At 40.0% G+C, this 18,606-nt stretch overlaps 4 protein-coding genes across 7 annotated transcripts in view; all 4 read left to right on the top strand.

Annotated features, from left to right (window-relative positions):
- Positions 1-333: 333 nt before the first annotated feature.
- On the top strand, positions 334-3,719 carry LOC122410116 (zinc finger protein-like 1 homolog). The gene is made up of 3 exons (XM_043418157.1): positions 334-721; positions 1,102-1,407; positions 1,775-3,719. The coding sequence occupies exons 1-3, from the start codon at positions 620-622 to the stop codon at positions 2,390-2,392; spliced, it is 1,026 nt and encodes a 341-aa protein (XP_043274092.1). The 5' UTR covers positions 334-619; the 3' UTR covers positions 2,393-3,719.
- Positions 3,034-10,199, top strand: sro (SDR family oxidoreductase shroud). Its single transcript, XM_043418158.1, has 6 exons — positions 3,034-3,147; positions 5,581-5,618; positions 6,348-6,635; positions 8,929-9,234; positions 9,339-9,570; positions 9,738-10,199. The coding sequence occupies exons 3-6, from the start codon at positions 6,359-6,361 to the stop codon at positions 9,856-9,858; spliced, it is 936 nt and encodes a 311-aa protein (XP_043274093.1). The 5' UTR covers positions 3,034-3,147; positions 5,581-5,618; positions 6,348-6,358; the 3' UTR covers positions 9,859-10,199.
- Positions 10,200-12,036: 1,837 nt separating this feature from the next.
- Positions 12,037-13,729, top strand: LOC122410124 (Niemann-Pick type C-2c). Its single transcript, XM_043418171.1, has 3 exons — positions 12,037-12,191; positions 12,736-12,900; positions 13,236-13,729. The coding sequence occupies exons 1-3, from the start codon at positions 12,176-12,178 to the stop codon at positions 13,502-13,504; spliced, it is 450 nt and encodes a 149-aa protein (XP_043274106.1). The 5' UTR covers positions 12,037-12,175; the 3' UTR covers positions 13,505-13,729.
- A 4,341-nt stretch (positions 13,730-18,070) lies between these two features.
- Atpalpha (sodium/potassium-transporting ATPase subunit alpha) overlaps positions 18,071-18,606 on the top strand; it is a 67,409-nt gene continuing 66,873 nt past the window's right edge. Inside the window, exons 1-2 of one of the 4 annotated variants that reach the window (XM_043418146.1) lie at positions 18,072-18,306; positions 18,408-18,588. In XM_043418146.1, coding sequence (XP_043274081.1) covers positions 18,559-18,588 — 30 coding nt within the window. In that variant the 5' untranslated portion in view covers positions 18,072-18,306; positions 18,408-18,558. Of the gene's footprint in view, positions 18,589-18,606 lie in introns of all 4 variants that reach the window. The other 3 variants (XM_043418145.1, XM_043418144.1, XM_043418148.1) reach the window with 3 other exon arrangements.

The raw sequence follows: 18,606 nt of genomic DNA, 5'->3' as shown, positions 1-18,606 counted from the left end.
AAATAGACTGCGACATGTGTTTGGGCTTCTCTGGCTGTGACTTTAAACTTGGTAGAAAATTTGAAGTGCCGGGGTGTACACACGTGGGAGTGGTTGACACATAGTAATACGTGTGACGGACAGCAGGATCAACAAATGTTACTAATTGCGTGCTAATTGTTTATTTTCAAGGTCCAGGGGTCCAGGTAATTATTAGAAATCGTTTGAAAGTCGGAACGGAATATGCTGCGAGTGACATCTGTCGATCAGAATTCATAGCTTTTTATTTACTCACATTTGATAAAATCGTGGACGAATATAATCGGTCATAAGAATTATAATACAAAAGAGGAGAAGAAGGAACAGAAGGAAGAAGGAAGACAGACGACGTGGCGACCGGTAGAGGTAGTAGAGAATAATATGGTTGCTCTGGGATTAAACGAACGTCAATTTCCGCCCCGTATTTATATGACTGCGATCTGTCATTCCGTTCATTTGTCTAGATTTTTAATTAGTAAATAACTGGAATATTGAATTGAAAAAGTGAGAATATTGTTAGTTTTCAAAAGAAGTGTGTCGAGTGTGCTTCTCTCTAGCTGTCCCTCTTCCTTTGGGAAAAAGAGATCGGAGGTGAAGAAAAATGGGTTTGTGCAAGTGCCCTAAAAGAAAGGTCACGAACCAATTTTGTTTCGAACATCGCGTCAATGTTTGCGAACATTGCATGGTTACGAATCATCCAAAGGTACAATCGCCATCATTAAAAATTTTTTTGATTATCTTTTATTCACACTCCCACGGATAACCTCGAATTCGAGTGACGAACTTTTGTTGGAACGTCAAACGTGACAAATAATAAATAGCATCTAATCACTCCAAGATGTTCAATTCTTTCGAATACTTTCATAAAAAATAGAGAATTATCATAAATTATCATACACCGCCCTTATTGTTACAAATGAATCATTATTTCTGTGCAATGTTTAGAAAGATCCAGAACAATTTTAATGGAAACAAAAAATAATAATTCAAGTTGGATAATCATTTGTTGTTTGTTATACAGTAAGATAAATTGTAATGTTTACTGATCTTTAAACAATTCTTTTATGTCTGTTACATGTGCAGTGCGTTGTTCAATCGTATTTGCAATGGCTGAGAGACAGCGACTGCAATCCAATATGTATTTTGTGTTCTGAAGCATTGAAAAATGTCGACTGTGTTCGACTCACCTGCTACCACGTCTTTCACTGGTCCTGCATAGATGCCTATGCAAGAAATTTACCTGCCACAACTGCGCCTGCTGGTTACACGTGTCCGACTTGTCGGATCGGCATTTTTCCGGATGCAAATTTGGTTTCTCCGGTAGCTGATGTCTTGAAAGAAAAATTGGCAGGTGTCAATTGGGCGAGAGCAGGATTAGGTTTACCTCTGGTAAAAATTTTTCTAATTTGCTTCCTTCTCACTCGTATCGTCAGCCTATTATTTGGTAGCTGCAAAATTTTTTTGAAATGCACAGCTAATTTTTTTTATCCTATAAAAACATGATTAGCAAAAAAATTTGAAAAAATGTCGCTGGTATTTGGCTAAATGATTAACGAATTGATGCAGTTTGCCGAATAGAGAAAACTGTTCTATCGAAATTTTTGTGTGTACCGTGTTTTGATACTACTATTAAAAAAGGAAATTGTGCTAAAATGCATTATACAGCACTATCCATATGTAGTCATATTTATTGAAACAATTATCTACAATTTCAGTAACAGATTTTAAAATGAACATTTCTATCAAATTGTAACAGTTGAGCGACGACAGAGAGCAGAAACCCGTGGTCAAAGATTCAAAAGTGAGCTCAGTAGCGAGCGTTACATCTTATCAGAATCACATCAATTCGACAACGACAACAACTTCAGTGGCAACGTCACGCACCAGTGGTAATGTCAATTCCCAAGTTACTGGGCCCGGTAGTACTGGTGGCAGCAGTGGCAGCGGCAGCGTCAGCGGCAGTGGCAGCAGCAGCACCACCAACATCCAAAAACTTGGACCACCCTATTCCGTTGTGAATATGGAGTCGACTATAGGGGCGAGTAATCCCATGGCGAGAAAAGTCTTCGAGGCCTATGACGATCCAAGAGACATTGCGGCGTTTGATCACGACGAAAACAAATATCAAAGAAAATCGGCGATAGAATGGTTTATGAGATGGTGGAAACTTATAACGAGACCGCCACCGCGTCGTCGAAACAATTCAGGCTCGTTGTACAAACGTTATGCCATCCTCGGCGGAATTGGTATCGTTTTTTTCATACTGACCATCATTTTGTTCTCATGGCTCGGTCGAATGGCTACGGACGGTGATCCTTCGTACAATATATTATCGAATCCTAATATAAACATTGAGCAGGAGGCACCTGTGTGAAACTATCATTCACGAATGAGACGATCCAAGCCCCTCGCCGAACCATTCAATCTTTTCATGGAGGCTCGACTTTTAACTGAATACATCCTCGAGTAAAAGCTCCTTTTTTTTCAGTCTGTCGCTTGCTGCTCTGATGTACTATTGAAAATTCGAATTGAGTTTAAAATAATCTATCAATCGTGCTGAAAATCCTTCGGCAACAACAACATCCAACAGAACTCACGTGTATTTTTTCCGAATGAAAAGTATGTTTGTGAAACGATTCGAGAATTTATTTTCTCTTTCATCACCTCGTCAATTCGATCGATCTCGCTTCGTATCTCGTGTTCGAACACAAAACCTGTATTTGAAAAAATTCGAGTGCCCGGTTTTTCGTCTCAGAACTCTGCTTTGCAGATCGTCTCGCGACAGTAATATTGCCATTCATTTTTGTTCTATTCTTAATTTTCCATACTTTTCATTATAAAGGCTGCCGAAGGAATTATCTATCTCGACCGTAACGAAATAATGAAGAACTGACGAGTACCATGAAAAGTCTGGTTTACAGTACTGACGTGCAACTCATGAAATAAAATACATACAATTTATAATAACAAAATATCATATAATAATGGTAACAATAATAATAGACACGCAGAGAGTGGCGTCTTCGGATTGAATTAAACGTAACGGTACAGCGGGGACTTATTTGCTGGGCGGCATCTGATTGATCCGGTGGCATTGAACAATTTTCAAACACGACTGTAAGAAAAAAGGTACGCTTTATGGGGGAACATATCGTTTTTTTTTTCAGTACCTTCCATACTAATGTACTGTGAAAAATTAGTCCATTTCTGAACTATAAACGTTATCGACTTGATTGAGAAGGTTCTTGATATATCGTGAAGAAAATGCGTTCCAATTTTTATTTTACCGTGAATAGATTTAAGCTGTACATTATTTCCTTCATCTGTAAAAATCTATGAATTTGTAATATATACAAACACAATTGTATATAAACATTGACACTCTACATGCGAAATCTCTGAAAAAAAAAAATCTTGTTAAAACAGTTGTTTTTTCCAATTTAAATATTCCTATCGAGTATCGAATGATTCAGTAATCGAAGTTTCCATCGTTGCGTAAAAATAAGACGGAAAAATTATGTCATACGGAAAATTTTTCACAAAGTGTCAATAATATTAAATTATTTTGATTTTGGAACGTGTCTTGTTCCAAAACTTTGAACTTTCCATTATCGACCATAAAATTCTGTAACATTGGCGAAACGATTTCTTCCAAGCGATCAACGGGTTTGGCAACCGAATAAAATGAAAGCGTACAATGCGTTCGAAGTTTCTTGCTTATCAAAAACGAACATATGTTAAATTCGGGAAAATTAAAATTTCAAAGCTCGATCGATCGCTCGGTCGGCTCCATCGAATTGTAAATTTATTCTCCTCGAAGAGAAATACGTGAAATTCTGATGTTTACTCCGAGAGATAATAATTTATTGAAATTTATCCGTTCACGGTGCCTCGAAGAGCCGAAGAATTTCTGCCTCAACGTCTTCTATCGTTTCGTTCGAAATTCCAGCAGACCGGGATAAAAAAATATCGAACGATTACAAAAACAAAAAGAAAATGATTCCTTTTGAAAAATAGAACGAATCTTGATGGAAATGATTATAAAAAATAATTTTTCGTATAAAACTTCGAGTTTTATGAATTTGAGAAAATACATAACGAAAAGACGCTTTTCGTTTACATTACGGAAACGTAATGTAAACACCGAGAGCAAAAAAAGGGAGGAAGGGTTGCGGTGGGGAAGGACGGAATGGTGGGAGGAAGAAGAATAAAATGAAAAGGGAAAAGAAGACAGCTGTAATTCAAGAATGAACGTCGAGGAATGGTTGGAGGCAATGGTTTTGTCGCGATAAGAATGGGTCATTCCATGCCAAATCGACCGCTTTCAAACCCGACCCTTTACGATTTGGCTGAAACTTCGTAATCTCGTTTTTCCCTATAGAAGACATTCATGAGAATTTTCTCAAATTTTTTTACGCAATCCAAAAAAAGTTATGGATTTTTCAAAGAAAAGGTTTATTTTTTTTCACAGTTGTAACTTGTTCAAAAATTGACCTATCGGGACGTTTTATTTTTCAAAAATTTTGTTTTCCTATGTACTCTTATAGAAAAAAAATACAAAAATAGTTTTCAAAGTCGAATTCTATGAAAATTTTTAGTTTTTTGGAAAAAATCATCAATTTTTCGAATTCCGACACTTTTAATTTTTGTAAAAAAATCGGCCCACTGAGCAACTTACTTGCAGAATAAATCAAAGTTTTTTTTTTTTTCGAGATAATAAAAAAAATTAAGTGTCAGAATTCGAAAAATTCATGATTTTTTCCAAAAAACTAAAAATTTTCATAGAATTCGACTTTGAAAACTATTTTTGTATTTTTTTTCTATAAGAGTACATAGGAAAACAAAATTTTTGAAAAATAAAACGTCCCGATAGGTCAATTTTTGAAAAAGTTACAACTGTGTGAAAAAAAATAAACCTTTTCTTTGAAAAATCCATAACTTTTTTTGGGTTGCGTAAAAAAATTTGAAAAAATTCTCATGAATGTCTTCAATAGGGAAAAACGAGATTACAAAGTTTCAGCCAAATCGTAAAGGGTCGGGTTTGAAAGTGGTCGATTTGACATGGATTGACCCGAATATACATGAGAGGGTTGTCCGAGAGACAGAGAAATTTGCGTTATAGCGTAATAAGAGACACGAGGCATTCCAAGCAAGTCCGATGGGGCCCGAAACCTCGTGGAGCACTTGCCATCGAGACGCAGTCGAGACGGAGGAGCGAGCAGTCGACTCGCCGCTTGTGTCTGAAAATAAAATTAGAAGTTAGAAGTTCGAATTTTCCGATATTTGAAATCCTAACCCCTTTTCACATTAATGTTACGAAATTTACAAGCATCTCCGTTTTTTCAATAATTCTTCCGTGTTTCGTGATTGCGGGGGGAGGGGAGGGGAGGGGGGGGAGGTTAAAAAATCCGTGTTTACATGCTCGTGTACAAATATATTTAAAAATATGAACGTTTGGAAGAACTCAAGCCCCAAGTTACGTACCAAGTGGCGCGCGGAATTGATATTTTGTGCTTTTTCCTTTATTTACGGTCTTCTTTACCTGTGGTCTTTTGGCTATAGCTGGTCACTCGCTGTTAAATGTTCGCTCATCGTTCTCGGTAAGTACAATTAAATGAAAAAAATACGTTCAAAAGTATAACCTCGATTGGATGGAACGCGCTAAAACATTAACAGCAATTTCAAGTGTGCATGAAAGAGAAGAGCGGGTCGAGAAATTCTCCGTTCGGTCAAGGCCCTTCTAACGAGCGATCCCCCTCCCGTCGGGCCAAAAAGGGCGTCCAGCCCTCTCGAGTCGTTGCTCGAAACTACCGACAATGAGATTTGCTTTTCCATCAGCACAGACAGAGTATAGTAGCTCTCATCGTTTCGAACGGAAAAACAACGATAAAATTCTCCTCGTTTCATCCAGAGACTCGTTGTTCGCGATCTTGTTATGAGTTTGCAGCAGCGCGCCACCAACTGTTCGTTTTGCGTGATGGCATGAAGGTTGTAAATATAGCTGAGTAAACATTGCTTTTTTTGACATCGCCGGTCGCTGCCGCGTCTCTTATGACGAATTATTCGAATTGGCAATTACTGTTATATGGCACACGTTGCAAGATAAGAACTGACGCAATACTTTTTGGTTATATCGAGCGATATAAATGGATTGTAGACAATGAGAGATTTCATATTTTGTAGAAAAATGAAACAGACCCGTCGTGAATTTCTTTGGAACGCAAAGAAATGAGAGGTCGGGGGAGGGGGGGGGGGGGGATGGGAAGTAGATAATGTAAGAACGGTATTATAATGGAGCATTGACGGTCGATCGTATGGGTTAATCGCAGGGGGCTGCGGCATGACACGTTGGTACAAAGCACAACGAGAGGAGCCAAAAGAGAGACAAGTTGTTTTGGTGACCGGATGCGATACCGGTCTCGGTTTCAGTCTCGCCCTTTATTTGAGTACGATGGGATTTCGAGTGGTTGCCTCCGTTCACAAGTCCGATAGCGCTGGCGCGATCGAATTATCCAAAATTCCTCAAATATTCGTACACCAATTGGACTTGACGATCAGCGAGAGTGTCCAAAAGTTTGGCGCAGCGGTTCGAAATTATCTTCAACAGAATCAATACAGTAAGTGAATTTTACGCAGCGTTACTATCAAGCGGATTATTCTACTGAGAAATTATTTCTTTGTCGAACAACATTTTCGCCAAATTAAAAATTTGTCACTGATACAATGGCAATCTTGTAAATCCGTTGATCGTAATAACTTCGCTCAGCCGAAAGCTTTTGATGAATCGACGAAGAAGCTTCTTTTCTTAGCGGAAAGAGATGTATGTAAAATAAAATTAAGGGGTAACGTCAATTTAATGAAAAAAATTTAATTAAAATTTAATGTCGTGATCCATTTGATTGATTGTGACATAATTGTACAATATATGAACAAGATTTCCTGAATTTTAAAAACTCGAATAGACTCGACAGTAGCAGAGGCACTTCCGAAAAAAGTTGTCCATCGGTGAACGGTGTAAATCGAGATCTACTCGGCCGATTCTTTTGAAATTTGGCATGTTACTTCCTCACACAATTGACCAGGTATCTGCGAGAGCTTTATTCCCATTTTTCATAATTATTAACTTTACAATGATAAATAGGCTCATTTTTAAGGCGGAAATCAGTGTTTTCACTTGCAAGTATCACAAAAAATGCGAAAAATCGAAAAAAAAATCACAAATTTTCTCTCAAGTGCCTCTGAAGATTTGCAATTCGCATCGAGCCAATTATTGATGTTCTTGTTTTAAAAATTCCGGAAATATTCTTCACATATATTGTATTATGACGTGACAATCAATAAAATTGATTTGCCATTAGCTGTAGAGTGTAAAAAAATTCTTAAAATATTATCACCGAATACACGTCACCCCGCCCTCAACCCGTAGAGACCACACTCCCTTTAAGGTCGCACACTCACCAGACCGGTGCAAATTTGAACTTGGACTTTTCAAGACTTTTTATTTCATCGACGAATGTATGGAATGAGTTTTACAACGAGACTTTTTAGGGGTAACAATTCCTCAGTAATCGATTACTGTTATTAAAAACATTGGTAAATGAAGTTTTATTATAGAAAAAAATGGCCGAATTGAAGACAGGAATTTTGAAAGCCTGCGTGTTTTAAATTTTCGTCCCTGCAAATTTGCACCAATGCGCGGTGTCCACGGGTTAACCATAGTTAACCGGTTGACTGGTATTGGATCATATATGTACAAAAAAAAGTCGGGCCCATTCTGGTTTTGTATCATATGTGTACATATTGAAATAGCTTTTTCAATTTTCAACCGATTTGGACAAAAATTGGTATACAGTGGTCTTTTGGGTCGCTGAGTCGATTTTTGAACTTAATTTTCACCTCACTACCCTTGGAAATGGGGAAAATCGAAGGTTGAGGATGAAATTTTTCGTTTTTTCAATGGATTTTCATGCTATATGAGATGAAAATTTTTAGTTTTTTATCACACTGGACTCTTTCATCGAAATCAAGCAAAATTCGCTACCCCCAAAAATGTGAAAAATAAGGGTTCAGGGTGAAATTTGTTAATTTTTCACTGCGAAAATTTCGTGCTTTATCACATGAAAATGGAATCAGCAACCTCGAAAACCCTCGGAAATAAATTATCGTGATTTTCGGTAACATATTGGCTCGTACCAGATTTGGCACAAAAGCTGGAAAAAAGCTCACCAGTCAACCGGTTAACTGGTAAGGACGCATATATGCGTTTTTTTCCAAATTTAGATGAATTTCGATGAAACTTGGTATCCGAATCTAAAGCCTAATTTTGAAAATTCGGAATCGTGGATCCAAGAAGACGGACCGACATGTAAATAATTATTTAATTTCGATGATATATTTTCACTAAAATTCCCCCGCTATTGGCTGGTGACCGTAAGTCACGACCTCAGAATGTGCCAAGTGGAGGCTGCGATAGGATTTAACACTCCCTTTTTTCAATGTTTTCATTCGTTTTCAATTTTGATTCTAATTTTTCCCTATTTTTCTATTCTGTTCTGCGTTGATTTTAGCTTCGAGATGAATTCTTGCAGAGCTTTTGTTTCCCCTTTTTGCATTTTGATGTTTTTTTTTTTTTTTTTTTCGATTTCGATTTCGATTTGATTGAAGCGTTGAGCATTGAAAATGAGAAATACGAAGAACAGTTATGAGACGATTTTCGTAGCGTACTCGATCGTACCAGTTTTGTCACGGGAATGGATTCACTCGCTCACCAGTCAAGTGGTTAAGATAAGAAAATAAAAACTTGGAAAAAAAGTGAATATGTACGTACTCGTAGGAGGATGAAAATGTTTGACTCGTCATGCAGCTCCTGCTTCCTTTTTATCTCTAACACACAAAAACGTTTCAAAATAGATTTACGTGGTTTCGTCAACAACGCCGGAGTCATGATATTCGGTGAATTCGAGTGGCAATCGGAGGAGCAAACGAGGCATCAGATCGAGGTTAATCTCGTGGGGACGATGAGAGTTACCCGAGAGTTTATGCCGACTATGAGAAAACATCGGACGCGATTGATCATCGTGACGAGTCATTGCGCCGGTGAACCTTTGCCCGGCGTTGCTACTTACGGGGCGACTAAAGCGGCCCTCAGCGCATGGGCGACCGCTCTGAGGGTCGAGCTCAAGAAATACCACATCGACGTCGTCAACTTCGTGCCTGGTATTAAGAAGCGAGAATCAAAATATTCTCCAACTTTCACCAGCTTCGTTTCGATTCTCAGTCCAGGCACGAGAATTTCATTGAACAGATTCGTTTCGCCGCAGGTTCGTTCATCCGCGAGAGCAATTTGCTGTCCCAGCAAGCGAGCCACTTCGAAAAGATGTACTCGGCGATGGACCAGGAAACTCGAGCTTTTTATGGGGACTATTTCACAAGATATGCCAATTATCTTTCCGCTATCGCGCCGAACGACTTGCCACGAAGACTGATGGACCGGTCGATCTACAACGCATTCGAGGGAGCGATACTCGATCGCGAGCCCAAAGCTCTCTACAGGTGCGAATTCGATGATCCTGTGTCACGTCAATTTTCTCGTTTTCTATATAGTTCCTACCGTTTTTCCTTTTTTTTTTTTTTTTTTTATTTATTTATCAATGAACGGACGAGCGAATTCGTTCGGGAAATGTGGTTGACTATACGATTCTCTGGGATTTATGATTCAGGGCCGAGCCGAAGCGATACATGTTTTATCGCATAATGTTCAAGATCTCCCCGACAAAATTGCGCGATTATTTGGTTGTGAAATTCATCAACTTGCCCGAGTGGAAGGCCAAAATTGAGTGATCCGCGATCGGAGTAAGCGATTCGCGAGAGCCAGTGGTATTCGCATCGTTCTCGGAAGTTCGACAACCTCGATCAAGGTGAACGGTGCTCCGAGGATACGAGAACCTTGGCAGGATTTTTCACGGATTATTAATATCCCTCGGCGTGACCGTTAACGGAGCCCAGGCGAGCCCCGTTCGAGCTTTCAGCAATCCGAAATGAGCTCAGACAACATCGCGCTCTCTTCAAAAACTTACGATTATTCAAATAAATTTGAGATAAAAACAAAACGAATCTTGCTACAGTTTTATGATTTAACGTGTATCACAGGCACGAATCAATAATAAATTTTTACCAATTTTCGTTCGGCTTTCTTCCATTGCCTAACAAACAATTCATTGTCCTTCAGCTCATCGGCTATGGATTTTGTACCGAGGACGCCCAATGCGATTTACGACGAGGAATATTTCCATTTTTGCTGCTTTTTATCCAGAGTTTTTCGATTCGTGCACACTCTCGAGTGTATGACCCGCCGAGTCATGTTGAAACTTATTTTTCTGGCGTATTTTTTACGAATCGTCCCGCGAGGAATGAGGGGAGAAATAATCTTGACTAGAAAAATAATAATAATTAATTACACTGAGATTCGCTGTTATTTGAATCTTTGGCACGAAGCTGAGCGAAGAATCGCTATATTTTTCATTTAAACTGTCAGAGTCTCGTGAAAGTGATTTTCCTTCATGTGATTTTTCCTTCTATTCTCATTCGTGGAATCTTGACCTTCTGAAAAATGATTTCTAGTCGAGTACATGCATCTGAAGAAATAAATGAAGTTGGAGAGGCCGGCCAACTTTTCAAACTATTGCTTGTAAACAAGGAACTAAAGACGATTTCAAAAACCAGACGGTTGTTTCGAATCGAAGCAACCTTCCTCTGGGTCGGATAAAAGTTTGAATATTTAAGTGTTAAACGAAATGAGTTATTGAATCGCTTTTCCAATCTTTTTTTGTGTCAACCGACCCAAGCACTCGGGCAAGCTGACTATGGCACTGTTTTTGCCTGAAAATCAACTACGTATTAGTGAAATTAATAAAAAGGGGTAGTTATCAATATTATTTATCTGATTATTCGAACAATTAATACAAAATGTTGACACGAGTGAATGTAAAGATAATTTTTGCTCACGAGTGTGAGAAAAAGGGATATTTTTATCCTCGTCCTCGTCATCACAATCAGAATTACAGTTTCCACACACATGGAATATTATGTTTTTACTGGCACACCTTGAGTAGGCCCATTTAGAGCACTCGTGTACGTCGCGACCCTGTTCCACTGTTGGCCTATTTACACCGCACTGCTTTTGTTCAGCAACTAAACCTTCTACCATAAAATTACAGCGACTTTTGAGAAAAAATACTGTGGACAATTATAGTTTAACACGTGAACTTTCCATGTAGAGAATTATTGCAATAATTAGAAAAAAATCGAGACTGCAAGAAATAGATAAGATTGATGTAAAAATTTGCTTTTGTCCTTGGATTTATGAAAATTCTTCACGGTTTTTAAACGACCATTACATCAACCCGGAGCATGTTTACGTTCCGTAGTTGCGATGTTATTGTTTATTAGTAAACTTGCCCCGGTCTCCCCTATTCGAAAAAAAAACAGCAACAATTGAAGAGAATATTCTAGCTTCTTACATGTTTGGACGAAGAATTTGGTGTTCATTTCGTTCGCCGGGGACCTCCCGGTCGAAATTATAAAACAAAATTGTCGAGGGGAAACGAAAAATTTGGAGAATGTAACGCGCCGTATATGAATTGCCAGTGGCAATTTATTCCGGAGGAAAAGATTTTAAAGACGTTCGATTCGGAGGAAGCAAGATAGGGAATGCGACGGGGCCGAGGATCGAACGATTGTTAAGTTAAATATTCTGCGTAACAATAGAGAAGCAGCAGTGGGGGAGCTCGTGTATTTTATTGTTCAATGGACGTTGGCTACGTCGAGCAAACACAGGTGCAAAATCTCGAGCGATAAGACAACGCACCTGACAAACTTGAGTAACGTCTACAAACAATAATTTATCAGTAAAAAGAAAAAGATAAAAATAAAGGGTCCGCTGTAGAAGCGATACTGGCCAGTGTTCATGGTGTCTGTGAGAATGCAGATCACCAAATCACCACTATTATTTTCGTTAATGCTTTTTATCAACGGTATATAAAGAGAGAATGAGAAACGCACGATTAGATATTGATCAACGGGCCCTGTATATAATAGGCCTCCGCTCGATTGATCCTCATCCAGTCTCAATCGTGCCTAGACGTCTCAATCCATCATAATGATTGCTAGCAGAGGTGAGTACTTAATTACATTCTCATATAGCAGTAGTAGTAGTAGTAGTTTATTTCCAAGTATACCCTTAAGGATTTTTACACAGCCCGGCCCGATTTAGACTGAAAAAAAAAATTGGTGATTCAATAGTAATTGATTTATTTCTTTGAGAGAGTTTTCTTGATTTAACTGCAGTGTGTTTTCGGGGAGTATGGATTAGTCGACCAACTTCACTCGGAATTTTCGAAATTGAAATTCTTTTACGCAGTTTGACCGATTAAAAAAGGCTCACGTCAGCTTACGCAGGACGATGGCAAAAATCGACTGACGTCGCGCGCCTTTCTTTAATCGGTCAAACTGTGTCGAGGAATTTCGATGATCGTATACCTCATTGGCACTCCGTAATGCCACATTTTTTTGTGGCGCATTTAATGTGTCACACTGAAACGTGCCATTTGTCGGATTCAATGCCATTAAATTTTGTTAAAATTGCTCAATGACACACGGGGACGGGAATGGAGTTGGGAGTAATGAGCGTTCGTACAAAAAATTTTTGCCTTTTCGCAGCATTCCTCTTGGCAGTTTTCTGCATTGCCTCGACCGCGGCAACTCATTTCTCACCTTGCGCGGAAGGCAAAGAACCAGTGGCACTCAGAGTCGAGGGATGTGAGGACGAACCTTGCAACTTTTATCGCGGTGAATCGGTCAAGGCCCAATGGGACTTTTCAGTCGGTAAGTATACACGCTGTCCAAGGGATCAAATCTCATGAAACGTTCGGAAATTTGTTGCGCCAAATTTCAGGGATTTTCCAACGTTTTTCTCCTCACATTATAATTGTCGAGGTTTTCCCTTCGCGCGGTGCTCGAGACACGAATTTCAGCCACACGCGGCGACATCCAACGATTTACTTCGACCGATAACGAGCTCGATGGAATCATATTTCGTTGCAAAAATAATCCATCTTTCCATTCCATCAATTTTTCTCGCTTTCCAAGAATATTCCCTACAAGAATTGTACCGGGGCTCCCACAATCGTTGAAATAATGTCAATCTTCATTGTCAACAGTGAAAAACACTGCGAATTTGAAGCCTCAAGTGATGGTGACCGCTGCTGGTTTCACGCTCCCGTACGAGCTGCCGGAACAAAACGCATGCAAATCTCTCGTGAACGGTTATTGCCCGCTGGACGAGGGTGAAGTTGTGACTTACGGACTCGAGATGCCCGTTCAGCAGGCCTATCCGAAGCTCGGACTCCTTCTTCAATTCTCTCTCGTCGACGATTCTGGCAACGTCCACGTGTGTTTCAAGCTCAGTGCTCAAGTCGTCGACAGATAATTTTAGAGCGGGGATATCACCGGCGATGATCAAAATTGGCGATAAAAATCAATAACGTTGAGCTCGACTACCTTTGAGCCTATGAGCCTCCGTTGAGATTATGTTTTTTATCGCCGTATTCGAGCTTTTCGTTGGTTTGATGAATGAACCTTCGACCAATGACGCATCACGTTCAGTGTACAGCTTCTCACTATTCAAAATAAACACAAACTTTTATTCATGAAATTTCGTCGTTAAGCTTCGCATCGCCGTATTTTTTGGTGCCGCAAATTGGGCCACTCGAAATTTGGACCGATTTCTAATCTCTGAGAAGTAAGAAACGCTTCTGCTTCTGCCATTTTTCCAACTTATTTTTCAGGTTTTATTTCTATGTTAAGGATGTACAAGCACTAGGCTCCACTTCAGATGGCACTCTAATTTTTTTCTATATTATCCAGTCCAAGCATAAAACTTAATCTCTGTGAAATTTCAAGGTCCCTTAACGACTGTTCAATCGAAATATTTTCAGTCAAAAGAAAACAATTTTAAGTGTCAAGCCACAATGACTTCGAAGCCTCTATAACTCAAAATTTTATGCATTTTTATATCGCATGTTAATCGTAAAAAACGTCTATTATGTGCATTGAACTCTGAGGATTTTAACGGTTCGTTAAAAAAAGAGGGTCAACGGACATCTGAATTAGAAATGTAAAGTTAAAGACGACAAATGCTCACGGAACCTCAGAATTTTGTAACCCCGTGAAGTTGTGGCAACGTCGCACAATCTACAAATGTAAACATTCGTCGTACAACGCATTATGGAACTTTTTTGGGCGCGTTCAGGGAGTCGCTATTTGCGCTAAAAATACAAGATATAGTAATATCATTCAATGATAACGTTAGCGTTTGTAGCGCAAATAGCGACTCCCCGAACGCGCCCTTTGTCGTTACGGTAAGCTCTAACCTGAGCTGTCAGCTGGTTACGTCCGATGTTGTCAGACGTAAACTTTTCACACTGCACTACCGAGTCGTGTTGTTAATAACTCTGCATAAAATCCTTTTCGTAATGAAATGAACTTAAATATTATTTACCATTAAAAAATCATTACAAGATTTCTTAATAATATTGTGCTCTATACGATTGCCCGTGGTAATTTCTTTGAAAAAATGTGCTCAAAGACTGTCCATCGACTAGTGCGAGCCGCTTTTACATCCATGTTTGAAAACCTGACCTGAAATTTCGTCAATCAATTCGCGTGCACTTTTACTTTACTGTGTGAAAGAAATAGCTTGATGGGCGAAAACTGCCGTGATTCTCTCGATAATGAGCGTTGAGTATAGAACGACGCTGCGACTGATGAAAAAAGTGATCCGCTCAGGGCGTTCAGCATCGTCCGAAAGTACTCGCGCGTCTCACTAGCTTCCAATTAATGTGTTGGGCGACGAATTCAATCGTCCTCGAAAATGCGACCAAAAAATGTTTGCCTTCTCATTATAAAATGATCCGAAAGGAAATCTGATGTGGAAATTCGGTCAAGTACAACGGAAAATTCGAACGTCATCGAGTGTGTGAGAAGAAATCGAATTGGTGCGTCGATTTTAGGGAGAGCGACGTCGAGGAGGGAGGAGTGTATCGGTCCGAGGCTGGGAATTAATTCGCTTCGAGTGTTCGGAAGGGGAGAATTTTGTGACAAAAACCGGGGGAGGAAGCGCCCATGGAATTTTTTCTAATTGGGGGAAATAGGGGGAGAGAAGAGTTTCGATCCTTTATGAAGATAATCGCATCGTGTGTGTCTTTGTGTGCGTGTGTGTACATCGAATAGGGCTGGCCGGGAGGGAGATCCCGTAGGGGTGGTTCTCGGGCGTATGCCTGACCCACATCCCTGCTCATCGATCGGACGTGGCCTGGCTTGCAGGGAAAGCAGCAAATTGTTGGAGCGGTGCCCCGAGACGCTCGTCATCTCTGCGAACAAATCCCATCGATAACGTTGTCGATGGAAGAAAAAGACGGCGACGAACCGAGACGGATTAATCGGTAAAAAAATATTTAAAAAACACGAAAAACGGAAGCATGATTATCGTAGTGGAATTTCGACTCGGAAAATTCTCACCGGAGTTAAATTTTTTAAGATGAAAATGGAGAGTTGCCAGCTGACAGGATTGGATGGATCGCGTCAATTACGATCCCTCAAATGTCTGCAGCGTCGCGACGATTGCCACTGGAGTGTTGTTCGTACGCTTATTTCGTGCCTCGATTTATTTTCGATGACACTGTTGGAGTATTTCATTTGGAATTCTGCTTGGCCTCGTCGAGGTCGCGTAACACATAGTCGTCCTATTAGATTTGTTAATTAAATTATCGTCCGAGCGCCAACCGCATAACCAATCGAATGGTTTTGCACGATCTTTCGGCGTCCGTTTCCACTCGAATTCATCGTCGATCCAATTTCGCAGTCTAGCATCCGCGCACTCATATTCGCAGGCACGTCTCCGGACCATGGCATTTTTCCTCTTCTCTCTTCTATCGTATCCGATGCATCAAATTTTCCGTTTCGTAGGATTCCAATTTCTAAAATTCGCATTGGCATTCCTCGCGTGGACATCGAAAATTTAATTTTCGAAAAAAACGTCCAATCGATCCTCGAAATTCTCCGACGAATTCAACTCCTAACAATACTTTTCATTTTTATTTAATAATCGGATTCATCCGATTGTTAAAGTTATCATTGGTTGAATTGTGTCCGTTGAAGTGGATGGACACAGCACACGCGACACGAAAAACTAGAGGCTCGGTCAGTCACGTCGTTGGAATCTTCCCATTTCACGACGCCCAAAACATGTATAGTACGTCGTCGTGCACTAATTATACGAAGCACGGATAGAAACTGTTGTAAACGTCTCGGATACTGAAAAGAATAAAAAGAGTTGAATCAACGTAAACGGATTGCTCAAAGAATAAGAGAAGTCATATTTCATTCCATTTTATTTCGTTCAGAGCAAGATTCTCTGTCACATGAAAACGAGAAATTCGAATAATAAATGCTACCGAATAAAAAAGATAAATTGCTACAAGAATTCATGCCTTCGCAAATATAATCTGTGTACGAAACAGCTCGAGGGAAAAAATGTCAAAAAAAACGTTTGTGTCGCCATCTACGAGGCACAGATTAAACGTCGTCGTAACTCAAGACAAAAGTTATATCGCGTTTATGGGAGCGACGAGAGACGGAATCAGACGTTCGAGAATCACGTAATAATGCTACACGGAGAAAGTAACGTTGATATTCATTTTATATGTGTGAAGATGTGGAAGAGATTTTTGGACAGTGTGAGAAAACAGTCCGCTTTTATCAAGGGGTTAATTTGCTCTCTAGCGACCTTTGAAACTCTGTACGGGCTTGCAAAGTTCGTTATACAAACACGCTTTCGGTGCGTATCGCTCGCGCCTTTACAACTCTTTGTTTTCATTTCGAGCGAGTTTTCGCTCGACCAGATTTTGTTTTGGACTTGGAGGCTTCCTGTCTTTTTTACTGAGCACTGCTTTTTCGATTTAGTTGAAACAACCGATGGGATGTGACACGAGGTTAATCCACGACCGTCGCGATGTCAAAAAATGTCGGAAAAAGTCCTTGTTGATGATACCTTTTTTTACGAAGATGTACGAATAAATATAACTAAATTTCAATGTGTAACAAAGTCTGGGATAATAAGGAAGCCGATCGTGACCTTACAAATTTAATGTAGTAGATTTATACTAATTAGAGACAGAATTAACGAGTATAAATGAGACGATAAGTGCAGTTGCCGATACGTATATGGGACCGTCGAATGCCAGGTTCCCTCCCTGCCTTTTCTCTCTCGCTCCCCTCTCGTTTTCATATAGGATCAGCAAATCAATTCGTTCGAAAATATTCAACGTAGAATAGAAAGATAAAAATATGGCGCACGATGTTTATAGGGAAAATTACCGCATGGCATGGAAAACAATTTTCTTTCACTGTTTGGAACCTTCTCTTGTCCATCGCGTGTACGGTCTTTGAGTTTCGATTCAAGTATAATGCATCGATTTTTCGTAAAAACTACGGATATACGATAATTCCTTACCAAAAGTTCATGGCCGCTGTAATAGTGGAGAAAATAAAATAAAATACACAAATTGAGAGCTACGCGGTATAACCCCACTTCGTTTGGAACAATGGAAGAGTGGGGTGATGGAGGGTCTTGTTGGGTCATGTTCACACCTCGCGTTGTCCGACGAAAGGTCTCCCACTCCCGTCTTCCCCACCGTTCGAGTAGCGATCACCGATAACTCTATTTCTCTATTACTTCGTCCGCGTGTGTGAACAGTATTTAGCGTAAAAATATATGAAAGTGTGACGTCACACGTAACGCGTCAAGCTAGACTATCTAAGCTGCGAGCATCCTACGAGCTTAGCCGAGTGTTGAGGCCAGTAGATGAGGCGTGTAGAAGTGCTCGTGCTAAGCGTGTCCGGAGTGGGGGGAGGGCGCTGAGTGTACGTTGCGTGAAACTGAGAGGGGAACGGGAAAGCAACATTAGAGCCTGGTATCGTCACACATCGTGTGTCAGATTCTCATAAGACTTTCGTTCGCGAGTATATACACAACAACAAAAATCAATAAAATTTTTGGGAAAATTCTGCCGAAACTTTTAATAGTGGTGCTCGATAGCGGTCTGGGATGGATTTTTTTCCCCTGCGAGCGGTGCCGGAATAGAAATTTGAATTTACTTGTGCTGTAAGCGATTTGGCGGATAGAAAAACAAAAAACAAGTTTGAATCGCGTCCAGAACGACGCTCCGCCCGGTGAGACGCTGCTAGTTTTATTTTTGTTTTTATTACGATAATAGTACGCAACGGATTCGTAAAGTTGATGAAAAAAGTTTCTTTTTCTTGAACGTGTGAAGTGTGTATAACACGTTGGGTGTTGTCGCCGATTGATCTTTTTTATCGACCGTACGGGGACGGGCCCCAAATCTTCTCGTGGAACGAAAGACGAACAGGTAGTACGCGGTTTTACCCTGTGGGGAGCGGGCGGCCATCATTGTTGTTGACAAGATGGCGTCCAAGGGAGATCTCGATTCGGAGGTAAGACAATTATTCTTT

This window comes from Venturia canescens, chromosome 4, assembly GCF_019457755.1.
Source record: "Venturia canescens isolate UGA chromosome 4, ASM1945775v1, whole genome shotgun sequence".
Taxonomy (NCBI): Eukaryota; Metazoa; Arthropoda; class Insecta; order Hymenoptera; family Ichneumonidae; genus Venturia; species Venturia canescens.
Note: the sequence above shows the minus strand (reverse complement) of the source record. Positions and strands in the feature narration are given on the sequence as shown.